General features: G+C 42.2%; 1 protein-coding gene across 1 annotated transcript in view; it reads left to right on the forward strand.

The window, feature by feature from the left end:
- Positions 1-19,436, forward strand: part of unc5b (unc-5 netrin receptor B) — a 52,022-nt gene that overhangs the window by 25,688 nt on the left and 6,898 nt on the right. The window contains exons 2-8 of the mRNA XM_086167420.1: positions 10,793-11,023; positions 12,905-13,048; positions 13,400-13,503; positions 14,110-14,290; positions 14,902-15,069; positions 15,578-15,742; positions 17,630-17,662. Coding sequence (XP_086023546.1) covers positions 10,793-11,023; positions 12,905-13,048; positions 13,400-13,503; positions 14,110-14,290; positions 14,902-15,069; positions 15,578-15,742; positions 17,630-17,662 — 1,026 coding nt within the window. The remainder of the gene's footprint in view (positions 1-10,792; positions 11,024-12,904; positions 13,049-13,399; positions 13,504-14,109; positions 14,291-14,901; positions 15,070-15,577; positions 15,743-17,629; positions 17,663-19,436) is intronic.

Raw genomic sequence — 19,436 nt, forward strand, 5'->3', positions numbered from 1 at the left:
TTCCTGCCTGCCATCAGCCCACAGCAACCATGATGAATTGAATTAATGCAATGCGTCTTCGTCATAAGTGAACAGACAAATTTCTCTGTAAAAGATGACTAATTTTCCCTCCGTCTGTGCTGAGCAAACTTGCTCGTGCTCATACCATAAATGTATGTATAAGTATATCTGTATTAACTCAGATGGGTGAACTGCATGCATCCTCTCACACCCTCTGCCTTTGTTAATCTGCAAAGCAATGCTGTATCACTCCAACCTGCGCTCATGGCACCCCATGGCCTCCCTGATGCTAGCCCAAAAAGTCAAACATCAACTGTCAGACTCACACAGTCAATAACTTTCCATCCAAACGATATTGAAACTGAACCACTTTCTTTTCATGTCCAAACTTCTCTTTGCTTCATCTTTTCTCTCCACACTGGTTTCTTCTCTCCACCCCCTGTAGAGAGCAGTTTTCAGGCTGATGGTGATGAGGTCAGTGTGAATATCAATCACTCAATGTAATTGTCCTTTAAGGAAGTCAAGGAGAGACTGTCTTTCCCCATCCATCTCTGTCTTTTTTACCCTGCCTTGAGCTGTGTGTGTTTGTGTGTGTGTGTGTGTGTGTGTGTGTGTGTGTGTGTGTGTGTGTGTGTGTGTGTGTGTGTGTGTGTGTGTGTGTGTGTGTGAGTGTGTGTGTGTGTGTGCATGAGTGCATGAGTGCGTGTGTGTGCATACTCCTACCTCAGGGTGTCTTTACAAAAAAAATGTTGATAATGAGGTATATTAGATCCAGCTAATGGATATGGTCAGCTTTTCGGTGTTACATAATGAGATCCGGCTGTAGATCCCAGCCAATGATTATCTTTTCTTATATTTACCTGCGGTGCTCTCATACTTGACTGTCTATCCTCACATCATGTCCTTAGTTGTTTCAGGGAGGGAGTTATATGCATCAGAGCAGCCAGCTATGTTTTTTTGTCCATGTTTATGTCTTCCTGTCTTTAATGCTGTTGGGTGTCATTTGATGTCACGCTGCAGAAATTGTTTTGAATCTAGCTGGCAGGAGGGATGGACCACTCATGTCAGAGGAGAAATAAGAAAAGCCCTCTCATGTCACACACGAAACTGAAAAGTGGGAGGGAAGAAGAAGAAAACAATCCGCTATGATTTGTTTGTTTTTGCCCTCATGGGATATACAAGATATGACGAAGAGGGAGTGTTCCTAGTCTTATAAAAGACAACCTGACTCAAAGCCTTTTATCATGTCACACTGTTGTTCAATTGTTCAAGAGTATTTTCCTTTGCCTTTTTTCTCTCTTTATCCCTCTCGTGAGTGTAGTGTTAGCATAGTGATGACACTGGAGGGGGCAGTTATGACTAACCCTGTAAATGTAATGTTAAAATACAGATGGTTTAGACTCCACTTTGGCTAGAGGCGCTGGGACTAAGAAATTTACAGCTGTCTTTGTTTTGTGTGTTTGAGTGAATGAGAGGTAGAGAAAAAGAGGGGGTTGAGTGATATAAAAGAGGGTGGAGAATGACAGAGGGCAGAAAGAAAAACTACAGTATTGCACCATCAAGCAAAAAAAAACTATACCAGGTTGATCTGCAGTTATTGAAGCATCTTGTATGTGTCCCTGTGCACTTTACGTGCACTCTATTATCTCTGCCCTCTGTATTTTTCCATTAGTGTCTCTTGACCTGTCTTTGGCCAGCCTTCTTGTCTTCCCATCTTGTCACCTCTGTCTAGATTTGCTCCATCTCTCTCCCACACAGCCCTGCCTTCTTGTGTGGCCTGGCTACACTGTCACTCTGGCTATCAGTTACACTGCACTCTACTGCACACTCACCAATTGAGGGGACTCCTCTAGTTTAACCATGTTAAGACAACACTGGATAAGAATGTGCCTCATAGCTTTGGGTTGTGCTTCTTTTACACTGGAACAAACCAGAATATTACATTTATATCAAACTGTCAGCTGCATGCCTTTGGGGTAATAAAAGACTCGCTGTGCTGCAAGGCTAGGAGTTCTTGTCTGCTGGGCTTCTCTATTGTGCACAAATTGCTGGCTGCTGTGGTCTGATAGATGTTTGTGTGCTGTCCTAAAAACACAGGTTGCACTCGAAACCCTCAGCTTCATCATCCTGGAGAAAGAGAAGAGGTGTATGACTGACGCATTACCTCTACCCTTTAAAAGTGTTTGATTAAAGTGTGTGTCTGTGAAGGCCCCGGATCTCTCTAACTCAAAATATACACACAAGTGCATACACGCACATATGTACGGACTGAGGAAAGGAGGGTTTACTGAAATACACAGGGCTCGTCTCCCGATCTGTCTTCGTCTGAACTGTTTCGCTCTATTTTTCTGCCTCTGGTACCATTCTTCCTCCCCCTTTCTCTTCCTCTCTCTCCGCTCCCTCTTCAATCGTGCCCAAAGAGTGACAGGCTGTGTTTTTCAGCTGATGTTTGAACACAGAGCGATCAATGCTGGACAAAGAGAAAGAGCGGGGGTGAAGGGTGGGGAGGGGCAACACAATTGGTTATTGACAGAGAATTCAAAGTCTGAAAAACTGGAGGCGACAGCTTAGCAAGGGAAGAGCAAAGAGATAGAAGGAGAGAAAACAGATAGAGAGGAGAGGATTGTGAAAGGCGTGACGATAAATGTGATTCACAGTTGTTTAGCATTACTTGGATGTGTGTTAACTTTTAATGTGGGGGGTTATCTGTACCTGCACGGGTGCTCACTACTATTATAACACATCCCTCTATATTCATATGTCCATCACAACATTTGGAAACGGTCAATGGCATGAAGCTGGAAATCTGCATCGAATACATGATGAAAATTACACGGACTGTAACTATAATCTTTTTCACCTGCCACTCAGTTTTTGCTCACCTCTGATTTCTTCCTTGACAAGAGCTATTGCTTATTTGAAAAGAAAAAGAAAAAAAGGGGGGTTGGGGGATATGTGTATTGTATTTGTCACATCTGTGAGGAAGAGAATTGCATTCATTTTAGTATGATTACATTAACAGGGTGTAATTTTAAAATTAAAGCTTCCAACTTTGAGGAAATAACAACTCTGTCATACTGTTAAATTTACATTTCCTTATCAAACCTCTAGCATCAGACTGTCTTTCCAACCTACACAATTTCCACTGTCTGAGGCCCCACTGCTGTATACGGTCCCTCTGTGCTCTTGGAAACTGCTCTAAACTCACTTCACACCTTCCAGCAGCAAATGACAAGCTGACCTATATGGATGTTGGATTTTCTTTCGCCATAAGGATGTGGCAGAAAAGTTTTAATTAATGTTGTCATCAGAGAGTAGACATATGGCTCATACACAACACAGCCTCTGTATTATTCCGAATACACAAATATGGAATGTTACTATAAACGGATTTTATTGCTTATATGTGGGGTTCAACTCATCCAGGCCTTTACGCTAGCTGAGCAAGTAGTCGCAAATAATTTAGTCATTGTTCATATTCAATCATTTTACTGAATCATTCTGGGTTTATCAAGTAATCGTGACAATAGCGAGAGACGTGGCCTCTTTGGTGAGACGAGCTCAAATTGTGGCCTGGAGGGAACAGACATAGCATTTTGCAGTGACCCCTACTTCCATTAAGTCTGCTCGGTGGTGTCTGCTGCCCGGTGATGTTTGGGGACAAACTGGCTGAGATCAGTCTCTTGCGTGGACCTGTGTAAACAGCCTGTTCCTGGGGAACACAAAACATCTTGAAAGACTTTAAAATTATATAGTCATGCTTAGAATTAGGTGGATGTTGCATTTTTCTATTCCTTTCATTTTTATATAGTTCAGCTCGAGGAGCTGTGGCTTATTTTCAAATCTTTTTTCTGTTTGAAGTGACCACCTTAACAGTATTAAGGAAAATGATCATTTGCAGGATAGTGAATGCATATTCTAAAGTTCTAAAGATTAAGTCTGTGTGTTTTTGAAAGATGGGTGAAGGATAATGGTCCCACTCTGGATTGCATTTGAGCCCACTATTCCTATCTAGGACTATCTGTGATCAGAGTGAAGAAGTGGTATCGTCATGATTCAAAAGGATGCTATTGTTTCTGGAGTCTCATGAATCACAACTGGCCCTGGTATGAGTGCCTCCAAAACTTTCTTCCTCACTTCTTATTTTATGTTCACTTTGCTTTTCCCTAATGTCTGAGCACAGAGTCTGTCAAGAGGAAAAGGTGGTGAGGAAGTGCTCACTTTCCAAAAATAGAAGATAGTAGCTTTCTAAGTACTTTCTCTTGTTCAGTTGTTGTGGAATTACCAATCACAATGGGCTTGATACATTTTGAAAAATGAACTTGGAATTTTGCCTGCTAGAAGTCATATTGTTGAAAGCCACTGAGTCTGGCCCAACAGCCCTTTTTCTATCCAGTGAATACAAATGAGATAAAAGAACTGGGGAACTGTTGGACTGCTGTTTTGAAAAGCACGATTACTCATGTTGTGTTTGTGTCTGAATGTGTATATTTGTGAATGTCAAGAAAAGAAGGTGTCCTGGGCTTCCAGTTCCTTTCTGGCATTTCCTGACTGGAGCTGACCCTGTAAATTCCTTACAGTATGCTCAAGTCTGCAATTTTATACTCATTCAAGATCATTTTTATGGATAGAAGTGGACTGACATAAAATAATACCCATTAGCAACTTCTGAGAACCAGGATTACTCGAAGGATGAGTTCGAAAGCCTGGTTGTCTATGTAAGATTTAAGTACTGCTCTTTTTTCAGATCTAGAACCTGTCCAGTCAGAATATATTTTCAAATAAAATGCTATGGTATTTTGCTAAATGTGTCATGTTCCATTCAGTGGAACCATTAAAGTAGGTCCTAGGTTATTGCTCAATTGCTGTACTCTCGTTGCTGTATTACTGTATGTCAAAAGGTCTTCTGCTCTCATGCCCCATGACATTACAAACAAGCAGTTTGTTAAATATATAACAGGGTTATTAAACAATTCATGCAGTGTCGAAGTGATTCAGTAATGCACCACTGTCCTTTCCTCTTCTTTTTTCTCACTCAGTGAACAGGTCTTCAGTTCTCTCACTCTGCTGTAATTCAATCTCTAACAAACGCATTGCTAGACAAAGTAATTTTTGTCACAGATTACATCAAAAGTTATCCTAATTCAACCTCTACTGAGAAGGATGCAGTGAGGCACCATTGACAAATACCAAACCAAGAATTTACCCTGCAAATTGTGATTTAATTTTTTTCATTCTCCACTTGTTTTAACACTTTGAAAAGTCCATCATGTCCCTGATATAGGAGTTCTGTCAAAATTGCAAGGTATTATTTTCCATCAAGCAGATTTGTCTTCTCTAAATATTTTGAATGTCTGCAAGCATGATATATATTCTTATAGACAAAGATGACATGGCAGGATGACTAAAAGATATTCTCATTATACACAAAAAAAATGTGTATAGTTTAATTCAACTATACAACTCTCATATACTTAAACTGCAAAACACTTGTTCTTAGATAAAACACTGCATCTGTAAATGTATTGATATTTACAGTATATACTACTGAAAACAAAAAAAGCATATATTGTGTATCATGAAGTCATTGGTAAACGTGGACCATGAAGCACCATGCAGAATTGTCCCTGCTGAAAGGGGTTCTAAATTTTTACAATGTCTAATTCAGAACAAATTTAATTTATCATATTATCGTTTTTTCACTCCCCCCTTGAGCTGCCACCTTACCGTGGTGGACAGTGACGTGCGGTGAGGTTCATGGCTGCACTGACGTTATCAGTCAGATTTACAAACATATGAACCCTATGAGTAGCTTATTCACCATTTTAACGGCAGCAGTTAACGTGTTTTGTTTAAAATATCATATCAGCATTCTTTACATATACAAACTATAGCATAGAAAAAGCACATTAAAAAAAAAAAACGTTTTTATCTCTTACCTTTACATATAAATGAAGTACATGCGCCGCTGAGCGGTTTTCCTTTAGCTTAGCATTGTGGATGCTGATGTTGATTCTTTGCTGTTCATTCAAAGCCGAATCTATCCTGGACATCCCGAATGTTTTTTAGCGCGATTTGACTTTGAATGTGAGTTGCCGACCGCTCGTGTTTGATTAGGCTTCTTTGCAGATTCTTCAGGTTAGTATATCCCATTTGACTCCAGATATTGTCAGAAGTTGAGAAAAGAATGCAGGAAAAGCAGAAAAAGGCGCTCTCTTACTGGACATCCACACAGCCAGCCTTTTCACTCCGTTTGAAAAGACCGCGTCTTCCGTCTCCTAGTCGGAAGCAAATCCGTAAGCACCGGCGTCGGTCTTCCCTTACTTATTATCTCCTGCTTCGATTGAAAGTCCAGTTCAGAAAATTCTTTCATTTTAGCTATGTAATCCTCCATTTTGAAAATAAAACCAAGCATGAGGAAAAAATGACTGGACGGCTGCACTTGACTTGCTAACTGTTAACAGTAGCTTGCTATTTCAACTCTATTACTCTTTAGCCGAGTAGTAAAAAGGATCCCCGGGATCACCAGTGCCCCCTACCGTGAGGCCCCGTCACTGCGTGCCTCACTTAGTGTGCCATCGATGCCGCTTGACGATCGCTCGGCACGAGAAACACGTTACAGTTGTTAACGAAAAAATTATACACATCAGCTAAAATATGGAAATTTAGTTCATAAATTAGTGCTTGAAGTGTTTGAAAATCATAATAGTGACATCTACAGAGACAGCAATACGGTCTCAGCCGCGTAGCATGGCAGCGCAGTTACTGCGCAATCCATAGCAGACTCAACTGGCTGCCGCGTCACCAAACGGCTCTTCTTCATATTTAAACACTATTTTTTTTTTTTCAGCGATTTTGAAAAAAAAAAGACTAAAAATTGTGAATTTAGGTGGAAATAACTTTATAGTACAAATCACTGAATAAATAGAACTATTCAATTTATTTTTTCATTTTACATTTTTTTCTTTCAATGATGCCAGGTGAGGCCCGGTCTCACCTGCCTCTACTGACTGCACGTCACTGGTTGTGGAGGGGTTTACCAACCCAGTGATTCTGAGAGCTATGTTGTCAGGGGCTTTACACCCCTGGAAGGGTCACCCAAGGGAAAGAGGTCCCAGTTGAGGGACCAAACTTTGGACCCAGTTTTTTTTTGCCCCGACACGGGTCACCGGGGATCTCCGCGGGTTGGAGCTCGATGGCGAGTGTCTGGTGCCCTGGTCTGCCCCCATGGCCGGGCAAAGCCCGAAGGATTAGCATGAGTCCTTCTTCCCCTGGGCTCACCACCCACAGGAAGGGCCAGGGGTCGGGTGCAGTGTGGGCTGGGTGATCGCCAAAGCGGGGAACCCTGGCGGTCTGACCCTCAGCTGCCGAAGCTGGCTGTTGATACATAGTATGTTACCTTTCTGGCGGGAGAGGAGCCCGAGCTGGTGTGCGAGGCTGAGAGATTACGACTAGATATACCGTATTTTCACAACCATAAGGCGCACTGCACTAAAGGGCGCTGTCTGAGTTATGTGTGGCATTACTGTATTTAACACACATAAAAGGCGCACCTGATTATATGGTGCAGGTTTTATATACAATCCACGCCCACACTTCCCCCTTTGACATTCTCATGGTGTCCTCTACCACATTCGCCTTACAACAACAACACACACACAAGTTTGCGTATTTGAAAATAGAGCGGGAGCAAAACTGAGTTCGGTATTCACTTTTTTTTTTACCGGTAATCGTCATCAATCAAACCTGTCGAAGTCCTCATCCTCTGTTTCTGATTTGAGCAGCTGCGCTAAATCTCCATCAAACATGCCAGGTTCACTTTCTTCACTGTCAGAGTCACTTTCCGTGCCGTGCGGCTCCTCGGACATGATGCCGGCTTTTGCGAAAGCTCGAACAACAGTGCCAGCAGACACGTCAGCCCAAGCATCTACAATCCATTTGCAAATTGTGGCGTAACTCGCCTGGTGCTGCCTTCCACTTTTAGTGAAACTGTGGTCTCCTAGATATACCGACACTGAGTCTGACTGGGCAATGTTCTGTGCTTCTATTATCAAGGCGGCAAGACAGAAGCTGCGGCCGTAAGGCAGCTGGCGCCTAATGGGGTAGCAACTCTCGAACCTGCTGGTAGACCCCAGCAGTGAGGGATGCTGTCAAACTGAAGAAGGAGTCCTATCAGGCCTTTTTGGCCTAGTGGGGCTCCGTAGACATCTGACAGGTACCAGCAGGCCAAGCGGCATGCAGCTCAGGCAAAAATTCAGGCATGGGAAGAGTTTGGGGGGACCATTGAGAACGACTTCTGGTGGGTGTCAAGGATATTCTGGTCTACCATCCAGAGGCTCAGGCGGAGAAGTAGTGCTCTGTCAACACTGTGTCAACACTGGGAGTGGAACACTGCTGACCTCAACTCGAAACATTGTAGATATGTGTCAGGAATACTACCAAGACCTCCTCATTCTAGTCGAAACGCCTTCCAATGAGAAGCAGGGCCAGGGGACTCTGGAGCGGACACACCGATTTCCGGGGCTGAAGTTGCTCAAGCAATCAAAAAGCTCTTCAGTAGCGGGACCCCGAGGGTGGATGAGGTCCGCCCTGTGTTCCTCAAGGCTCTGGATGCTGTAGGGCTGTCCTGGCTGACACGCCTCTGCAGCATTGCGTGGATGTCAGGGACAGTTCCACTTGACTGGCAGACCGGGGTGTTGATCCCCCTTTTTAAAAAGGGGGATCAAAGGGTGTGTGGCAACTACAGGGGATCACATTCCTCAGCCTCCCTGGTAAGGTCTATTCAGCAGTGCTGGAGAAAAGGGTCAGCCAGATCATTGAACGCTGGATCCAGGAGGAGCAGTGTGGTTTTTGTCCTGGTTGTGGAAGAGTCGACTAGCTCTATACCCTTTGCAGAGTCTTTGAGGGGGTATAGGAGTTTGCTCAACCAGTCTACATGTCTTTTGGGGATCTGGAGAAGGCATTTGACCATGTCCCGAGGGCAATTCTGTGGGGGGTGTACTGGGAGTATGGGATATGGAACCCAATTACACAGGCTGTTTGGTCCCTGTATGATTGCCTCAAGCTTGGTCCGGATTGCTGGCTGTGAGTCAGGCCCATTTCTGGTGACAGTTGGACTCCGCCAGGTCTGCTCTTTATCACAGTTTCTGCTCATAATTTTTATGGACAGAATTTCTAGGTGCAGCCAGGGAGTGGAGGGGATCTGGTTGGGTGGCCACAGGATCAAGCCTCTGCTTTTTGCTGATGATGTGGTTCTTTTGGCTTCATCGGGCCATGATCTCTAGCTCTCACTGGAGCGGTTCGCAGCCGAGTGTGAAGCAGCTAGGGTGAAGATCAGCACCTCCAAATGTGAGACCATGGTGGAGTGCCCAATCCAGGTCGGGGAAAAGGTCCTGCCCCAAGTGGAGAAGTTCAAGTATCTCGGGATCTTGTTCATGAGTGAGGGAAGGATGGAGCAGGAGATCGACAGGTGGATTGGTGCAGCGTCTACAGTGATGCGGACTCTGTACCGGTCCGTCATGGTGAAGAGGGAGCTGAGCCAGAAGGGGAAGCTCACACTTTACCATTCGATCTACTTTCCCACCCTCACCTTTGGTCATGAGCTGTGGGTAGCTGTGGGGAGTGACCGAGATGAGTTTTCTCTGCCGAGTGGCGGGACTCTCCCTTAGAGACAGGGTGAGAAGTTTATTCCACTGGGAAGAGCTTGGAGTAGAGTTGCTGCTCCTCCACGTAGAGAGGAATTAGATGAGGGGGCTCGGGTATCTGGTCAGGATGCTACCTGGCCACCTCCCAGAGGAGGTATTCATCTGGGAGGAGACCACGGAGAAGACCCAGGACATGCTGGAAAGACTATGTCTCCAGGCTGGCCTGGGAACACCTTGGGGTCCCTCCAGAAGAGCTGGACAATGTGGCAAGGTCGAGGGAGGTCGGGGCCTTACTGCTCCGGCTGCTGCCCCCACAACCCGACTATAGATAAGCGGGGGTAGATGGATGGATGAACAATCTGTTTTTCAGATCTATATTCAAAGTCAGAAACGCATAAAAATTGGTAAATTATGCCATGCGGATATAATAGTTTATATGGGCACATTTCACTTCTCTAGAACTTATTAAATTCACCACACAAAGTATCTCAGCATTTGACACACCTTCTGTCAACTATTTACAAAAAATGATTTTGTGTGCAATCTTAGAAAAACTACCACAAAACACCGCCTATAGGCGATATTTTCATCGTCTTGATATATTGGTTGGAAAAAATGTGTCCTTCTTGCCCTGAGAAGCTTTTGGCAGCAGTTGGAAAGTGTCACATCAAAAATGTCAGCAGAAAAGGTATGATCAGCAAGAACCTGTCCATTGAAGGTCAGCAGCTTGCTTCTCTGCAGGGAGGGCTGAACTCAGCCTGCTTTAGTCATTCTGGAAGGCCTGTACCAACCAGATTAATGGCAATGCAAGGGTAAGAAAATGTCACTGTTCTTCTTCATTTGCAGTACAAGACATGAATGTCCTCTTGGTTTGTGGTATCCACATGTTAAATGTATGCAGTGAAACAGTGCAGTAAGATTTCTTCATGGATGCATTGCAATTGGATTTGGCTGGTAGGGACAGTGTAACAGACATCTTCCCTCTCAGTACAGTCAATGAAAGCTTCTTCTTCCCTCCTCAACAGCAAGGTCACAGTGAGATCGACTGCATAGAGTCATTGAATATATTGAGTAGGTTATTGCCAGAGATCAGGAACTTTTAGAGCGTCGTTGACCCTAATGATCTTAATGTGTATCAATCTTTTCAGAGAGCAGTGACTACAGTGAAACAGAGGTGCTCCCAGACTCGTTTCCGTCAGCACCAGCAGAGCCTCTACCTGAATTCCTGCTTGAACCAGAAGATGCTTTCATCGTAAAGAACCGTCCTGTCCAGCTACGCTGCAGGGCATCGCCGGCCACACAGATCTACTTCAAATGCAATGGGGAATGGGTTAATCAAAATGACCATGTCACCAGAGAGAGTCTGGACCAGATCACAGGTAACACACACATACACACAACTGCAAGCCTCGGATCGTATACACGATTGCACTTTATGCATGAAATCACACTCCTTTTTATGTCACCTTGTATTTTACAGACGTAAACATTGTACTCAATTACAAATCTAATTTTCAACTACATGATCCATTAGCTTCAATAGGTTTTTATGTGCACATTAACATCAGCTGGACGGCAGCCAATTCATTGTTTATACAGTTAGACCCAGAAATATTTGGACAGTGACACAACCTTTGTTATTTTAGCTGTTTACAAAAACACATTCAGGATACAATTATTTAATTAATATGGGCTTAAAGCGCAGACTCTCAGCTGTAATTTGACAGTCTTAACATCCAAACTGAAGCAAGGGTTTAGGAATTGCAGCTGTTTAATACGTCGCTGCCTCTTTTTCTAAGGACCAAAAGTAATTGGACAACTGACTCAGAAGGCTGCAAAAAAAATAACAAGGTTGCATGGGCTCTTCCTGCGGTAACCTGTCATCAATTAAGCAGTTAAAAGGTCTTGAGTTGATTCCAGGTGTGGCGTTTGCATTTGGAAGCTGTTGTTGTGAACACAAAGGAGCTCTCACTGGATATGAAACAGACCATCTTGAGGCTGAAAAAAGAAAAAATCTATCAGAGAGATACCAGATATTTTAGGAGTGGCCAAATCAACAGTTTGGTACATTCAAAGGAAAAAAGAGTGCAGTGATGAGCTTGGGAACTCAAAAAAGACCTGGAAGACAACAGTGGTGGATGATCACAGAATCTTTTCCATGGTGAAGAAAAACCCCTTCACATCATCCACTACCGTGAAGAACACTCTCCAGGAAGTAGGTGTATCAGTATCTAAGTCTACCATAACGAGACTTAGAGAGTAAATAAGAAGGATTCACCACAAGGTGCAAACCATTAATCAGCCTCAAAAAGAGAAAGGCCAGAATTTACTTTGCCAAAATACACCTGAAAAGGCCAGCCGAGTTCTGGAGCGGCATTCTTTGGACAGATGAGACCAAGATCAGTCTGTGCCAGAATGATGGGAAAAAGAAAGTTTGGAGAAAAACTCATGATCCAAATCACACCTCATCTTCTGATGGATATGGAGGAGGCAGTGTGATGGCATTGGCATGCATGGCTTCCAATGGCACTGGGTCACTTGTGTTTATTGATGATGTGACAAAAGACAGAAGCAGCAGGGTGAATTGATTAAAGGGATACACTTTCTGCTCAGATTGAGTCAAATGCAGCAAAGTTGATCGGACGGTGCTTGGACAACGTGATCCTTTGGACGGATGGAAAATGGTCCAAAACACACTACAAAAGCAACCCAGGAGTTTTTCAACCAAAGAAGCGGAATGTTCTGCAACGGCCAAGTCAATCACCAGATCTCAACCCAATCAAGCATGCGTTTCATTTGCACAAAACTTAAGGCAGAAAGACACACAAACAAGCAACAACTGAAAACAGCTGCAGTAAAGGCCTGGCAAAGCATTACAAAGGAGGAACCCAGTGTTTGCTGATGCCCATGGGTTCCAGACAGCAGGACATCATTGCCTGCAACAAAATACTGAAAAGTAACATTTTCATAAACGTTATGTTTATTTGTGCAATTACTTTTGAGCCCCTGAAATTAGGAGCATTGGTATAAAAATAGCTACAATTCCTACATCTTCAATCATATATTTTCATTCAATCCCTTGAATTAAACCTTAAAGTCTACACTTCAATTCCATTGTAGTTGTTTAATTTCAAATCCAATGTGGTGGCATGCAGAGCCCAAACTATGAAGATTGTGTCACTGTCCACATAATTCTGGGCCTAACTGTATATATAGATGAAAATATACTCCACTAATCCTCTCTCTCGTCCTCTGAACAGGTCTGGTGGTGAGGGAAGTGGACATCTCGGTGTCGAGGACACAGGTGGAAGAGCTGTTTGGATTGGAGGATTACTGGTGCCAGTGTGTGGCCTGGAGCTCAGCTGGCACCACCAAGAGTAACCGTGCCTATGTTCGCATTGCATGTCAGTACAAAAGTGTATGTGTGTGTTTGTGTGTGTGTGTGTGTGTGTGGGCAATAGAGGAGAGAAAGCAGAAGGGCAAATGTTTGGAAGTTAGTTTAGTTTTAGTTTAAGTATATGTTCAAATGTGGCTTGGATTCTGTCTTTTTCCACCATGGTAATGTGAGTTGTAGTGTGACTGGAAAAGTGAATGTTTCTGAGGCTATGAGGAATAGAATATGACAGTGTGACAAGGGCTTTTCAGGGCTTTGCACTTTGTGTGTGTGTGTGTGTGTGTGTGTGTGTGTGTTGGATGATGCAGAGGGCATTGCTGCACTCACTAAATGCCGACTACATATATGTTGCCCCCTATAGACCTGAGAAAAAACTTTGAGCAAGAGCCACTGGGGCGGGAGGTGCGACTTGAGCAGGAAGTGCTGCTGCAGTGTCGCCCCCCGGAGGGCATGCCCACTGCGGAGGTAGATATCTTTCTGCTGACCTCGCATTCTGCTTCTTCTGATGATGTTTGACAGACAGTTATATCAACATTATTAGCTTATCATTGAAACCACAGCAAAATCAGCAGCACAGGAAAAGAGAGTGAAATTAACCAACAGCCCATCATCACTAATCAAACTTAGTTGTTTCCATCTGCTATACTATTCAACAAAAAGGGAAAGCAACTTGAGTTGTAATCTATTCTGAGGTTGAAATATACTTTCCATACTTGTTACACTAAGCTCCTCTTGTTGCACCACAAGAGTCTTTTTACCTTACAAAATGATGTGTTAACAGAGTGAACAACGTAATGATAAATAAATAATTTCACTAAACAACTAACGATTTATCTCTTTCCTTTCATTGGTCTAAGTTATCAGTCATAAAACTTGGTTGGATTACTTTGTTTTATAATATATCCCTTGGTTTATGTGCAAATGTGCCAAATTCAATAGTAAATGATAATAAGCACATGGAATATGTGTGTATATATATTTATACATATTATACATATATATTTACATACACGCACATTCTTTATAGGGGGAGAGAGATTCTTTTATTTTTCATTCTCTGTGCCTTTCTAGGTGGACTGGCTGAAGAATGAGGACACAATTGATCCATCACATGACTCCAATTTTCTGATTACCATTGATCACAATCTGATTATCAAGCAGGCCAGGCTCTCTGACACAGCCAACTATACCTGTGTGGCACGTAATGTTGTGGCCAAGAGACGGAGCAGCACAGCTACTCTCATTGTTTATGGTAACATGCACATTTTTTTGCCTGATCATGTTTATACATCCTGTATATGAGGGTACAGTCACATTAATGTAATCAATACTTTTTTTTGTTGAACAATGAGATGACAGTTAATCATGGTTACAATGACTATGGCACTATTATTTATATTATGATATCATTATTTGTTTGGCACTAAATTATCACTTGATAAATGTACATAATGTCATATAGTTATCATCACTAATTATTACATTTTTTTTTCTTTTCCATCATTTTGGTTCTGGATTAAATTCAGGTTGGTTTTGAAAGACACCATAACATGATGGTTCCTGAAATTAGAATTCTATCATTCTATCATTCTTATTAGTTTGGTTCACCAGATGCTTTACCAATTGTGCAACATATCATCTTCGAGAACAGATGACATAAATTAATTAATACATGATCGGAAACCTAAAGTGCCGAAATATAAAGATTAGGAATGAATAACTGGCACTGGTGACTGTTTATTTCAGGGAGGATCTTCACTCATTTCCTTGTCTTTATTTTAATCATGAAACAATTATGGGAAACAGGGTATTAACTGCTCGTTTCACCCACTTTCACCCTTTCTTCACCCATGTGACTATTAGTGAGTGGCGGATGGTCTTCTTGGACTGAATGGTCAGAGTGTAACACTCGATGCGGGCGGGGCTGGCAGCGACGAACACGTAGCTGCACCAATCCTGCCCCTCTTAATGGAGGAGCCTTCTGTGAAGGCCCACCTTTCCAGAGAGTGACTTGCACCACACTGTGCCCAGGTGAAGATGACATACTCCTTTATATAATTCATGACCTCCTCAAGTAGTCATATACTGGGATATTAGGCCAATTTTCCAAAATTTACCAAAGTACTGAAATGAATTATAAGCCGCTTTTGACTTCCCTCTCCACAGGAAGCTTCAAATTTGGAAAACTGGGCTTTTTAAAAACCCTTTAAATAAGCTCAGACTATAACCACCTTGGACAGTGAAGCATTATGTTATATATGTTATATAATTGCTCCGATTCCTCAATGGAAAGTCATATACATCAGGGACACAGTGTTGTCTGATTTACTGTCAAACACTATTTTGGAAATTATTATTTGCCCTTTTTGGGCTGACTCGAAATTTAACCAAAGAATATGCGTACACATTGATAGATTATGCATTTCAAGTCATTACATTTGCATCATGCTACTCTCCATTCACCTCTACCTAGAGAGATGGAACTATTAACTGGTTACTTAATTTTAAAATGATTAACATGTACCCTGTCTCATTCTAGTGGACGGAGGCTGGACAGAGTGGGCAAAGTGGTCTGCATGCGGGACAGAGTGCACCCACTGGCGAAGCCGTGAGTGTCAATCTCCCCAGCCAAGGAATGGAGGAAAACATTGCAGTGGCAGCATGATGGAGAGTAAAAACTGCACTGAAGGCCTTTGTGCACGCAGTAAGTCTCCTCCTCAGTACATTTGAATTTATTTGACTGTGAGATGGGGTCATTGGCAAGCAAATATTTGGTTCATATTACTTGATTTATTGCATGTATTGCAATTCTTATGTCGGTCCAAAAATAAAACCAGCCTGTTACATTGCTACATTTAAGTTCAGTTGTGCTAAAAGAGTAGTTCAACTGGTAAATGTGGAAGAATGTAGTGATTCAAAAGTGTCTTTCAGGTCAGTTACCTTCGCAGATTATTTACCGCTTCAGGTGGTTGCTGAATTGATAATAAAAAAGAAATTGCAGGAAGTGATTTCTCTGCTCATAGCTAACAATTTTATAAAATGCATGACATTTCAAAGTTATTTTGTACAAAACTATCCTCCTGAGGTGTTAAGCCACTGCAACGGTGTAGGCAGACTGTGACTCCTGCAGTGAGAGATGAAAGGAAAACGAGTTTAACCTCGGACAGATGTTTCACGATGGAAAGCGTTCCTTCATAAAGGGCAAAAGGAAGGGATCCGCATCCGAAAAGCCCGGATGGATAGTGAGAAGCGGAGATCCAGTGATTGTAGGCTTCGGGAAAAACATAGAGTGAGAGGCAGGCACAGCCAAGTTGAAAAATTAGCACAAGGAAGAGCATATGAGAGTGAGTCAGACTCACACTGACACCCAGTGTGCACGCTGTGATGAGCTGAGAGGAATCCAGCTGACAGCGCATTAGAGTCTTAGAGACGCAGATCCACAGAGGCAGTACACAAGTACACACTTTAAAGTCATACACAAAAGACAAAAACCAACACACTCAACACATCCATGCAGACAAAACCTGCTAAATTCACATGTAACGGGGGTTTGTATTCCCTCTCTGAGCAACACTGTACCTCGTTTCGGCTCTGTCAGACATACAAGGAAATCCCGACATCGACTGTCCGCAATGAAGCAACTAAATTTGGCAAATACACATTCTGATTTGGCTAAAGGGAGCAGGGCTTTCTTAGGGCAGCAGCGAAACGTGCACTTAAACAACTCCAATTTGAGTCTCTTGGCAGGCTATTAGTTACAGATTGGTTTGTTTTCTGTGATCACAAATATTATCATTTTACATTTATGTTCTTTGCAGTCTTTGCATCAGAAAATTAGACAATAGAGACTCACTCCAAAGTCGGTTTATTTAGAATTCTCTCAAGGATCAGTTTTAAAAACCTTGAAAACCATCATCTTTACTGTGTACTGTTAGGTGTCTAATTACTGGGACAAGAAACAGTTTTGTTTTGATGATGCTTAAGAAAAAAGGGTTATTTGATTTAAGATCAAACAAGTGACACTTTTGACTTTGATCGAATCACGGAGCCATGACTCAGATTGGTCTTATGGGAGAGAATACTGTTCCTGCCAGAAGAGAGATGTTATTATCATACATTGAAGGTGTAAACATACCCTGTAGGTGGGATAAAGAAGTGATGGTGCTCACTATTTTTTTTCCAGCTAGTCTTCATTTCCATCAGTAAACACTTCCTGGGGCACTGGATGTAAATCCAAAAACACTTGGCATCTTTTAGGGAGTTCCTTCATGCACCAGGCATCCTCATTTCCAAAGCCAATTTTATTTCTGCCACTCTCATTCACATGACAATAACCTTTCATATTTCTATCAAGCTTTCTTTCTATTATGTGTATCTCAAACTCTTTTTAGCCAACATATACACTCATTCTCCAACATTTGTGGTATTGGTTATTATTTTCAGGGGATGTAACTTCTTTTCATTTTGTTGAATTAGTGTTTTCTTTTCCTTTTGTGTTATTGCATCTTTGATTTACATAATTATTAGTCCATTCATTTTTATGTTATTGTGTTTCTTCTTTCTTCTCTTGTTTTTTCTCCCGTTCAAACAGATAAAAAGATTTCTGTTGAGCATACAAGCCATCGTAAGTTCATCTTCCCATTATTTCACTCTTACCCTTTCTCAGTTGCGGTGTGTGTGTGTGTGATAAAAGAGGGGTGGGTTGGGGATAGTGAGGTGCACATATAGGGAAGAAACCTTAACATCTGTGTTTGCACGTGGTGTTGAGTGTTTACCACTCTGTTTACTGTAGCGAGCCTGTTTATCCACACTTTTTTTGTATTCTCAGATTGGGCTCAGTAACAATGTGTCTCACCTTCTGTCTTGCCCGCTTATGAGTGTTGTCCCATCTTGTCTGGTGCATATGTTTCCAAACTGACGCCACGTTAGGACAAAGCATTGTTTACATAAAAGGTTACGTCAAACATTGGAAAAAAGTACAATTACAATATGGAAAAAATAAATGATAGTGTCTGCCCAAAACCTTCATTTCAGTCTAATCCAACATGACAGAGGGGAACATCTGCAAGCTGAAATGATATGCTTCTGAGCTGAGCTGACACTCTTTCATCTATTGGCTAGAAGGTGAAATCAAGTTACCAACAGGAGGAAAATAGTTTATCCGTCTTATTTTCTGCAAATCTGCAATGTAGTTTACATTTACGGTGTAATTCCCGTTGCCCAATGTTACATGGGCTGAGAGGAGAGAAGCCCTAGTAATGCAAGTAATTCGCTATTGTTCCATTTGTGGTAATAAGTGCAGACGGCTGTCAGATTTGGTTCCTTCGTGCCACTGGAGCACTGAAGAACTCTTCTGCCAGCCCCTATGCCTCCGGCTTTCTTCTTCTTCTCTCACTGCTTCTGCATAGTATTTGTGGTTTACTTTTAGTCTTTTAGCCTCACCTTCTTCTTTAGAGTGGGCCTTTACCTACAGCACCACTAACCTTATCTTCTTACTCCTTCTCACCATACTTTAAATCCCTGAGTTCTCTCAAAGAACTATTTCTAATTCCTTCCTATCCTTTTACTAAATTGGCCTGCTTCTAACTTTCTCCTCTTCAGTTCATCCAGTCTGTCCAATTCTAAACCCTTATCTTCCACTATATTCCGCTGTGATGTGACTGGCTCACGTGTTTAGTTTGGCCTGGCTCTGCTAATGTTGGGGAGTTGAGGATGAGCAGGCTATGGTAAGCCTGCTGACTAGTCACAACCAATCATCCAGCTTGAGCGGAAGGAGAGCGAGCCAAATAGGGAGCAGGTGAAGTTAAGGCCAAACTCTCTTCCTACTCTAGTCCCATCTCTATACGGCTTTCAAGTGTTCCATTTAACTCCCGCAGGCCAAGGGGGAGGCAAAATATTAGGTCTCAAATACAGAAGGTGGACTTCCATCAGGTTTAATGACGATACACACAAACAGGTTCTAATATAAGCAATTCAATAACGCAGAAAGCTCTCTTCTTAAACTTCACAATGCAAAATCTATACAAACTTGATTGCCCACGGTCATTAAATTCATAATTGTTTTATTCAGATCTCCATAAGCCATTTCAGATTTAAATGCAATCAAGTTACAATTGAGTTTGCAACATGTCTCTTACAAACATTGGACATTGCCATCTGTAAGAGATGTGGATATTTGATTTTTTTCTACTGTTTTTCATATAAACAAGCTGAGACTGTTTATTCAAAGAACTTGATTCTCATTTTTAATACTATTTTATACAATTTTAGCTTATTTTTCATCAGATCATAGCATATTTTCCTCACTTCCTTATCACTGCTCTCTTCAGAGGTCGCTACAGACAAATCATCTTCCTCCATCTAACCCTATTCTCTGCATTCTCTTCTCTCCCCGCAAA

Source organism: Fistularia commersonii, chromosome 2 (genome assembly GCF_037954325.1).
Source record: "Fistularia commersonii isolate RoL2024-O1a breed Wild chromosome 2, RoL_Fcom_v1.0, whole genome shotgun sequence".
Lineage (NCBI taxonomy): Eukaryota > Metazoa > Chordata > Actinopteri > Syngnathiformes > Fistulariidae > Fistularia > Fistularia commersonii.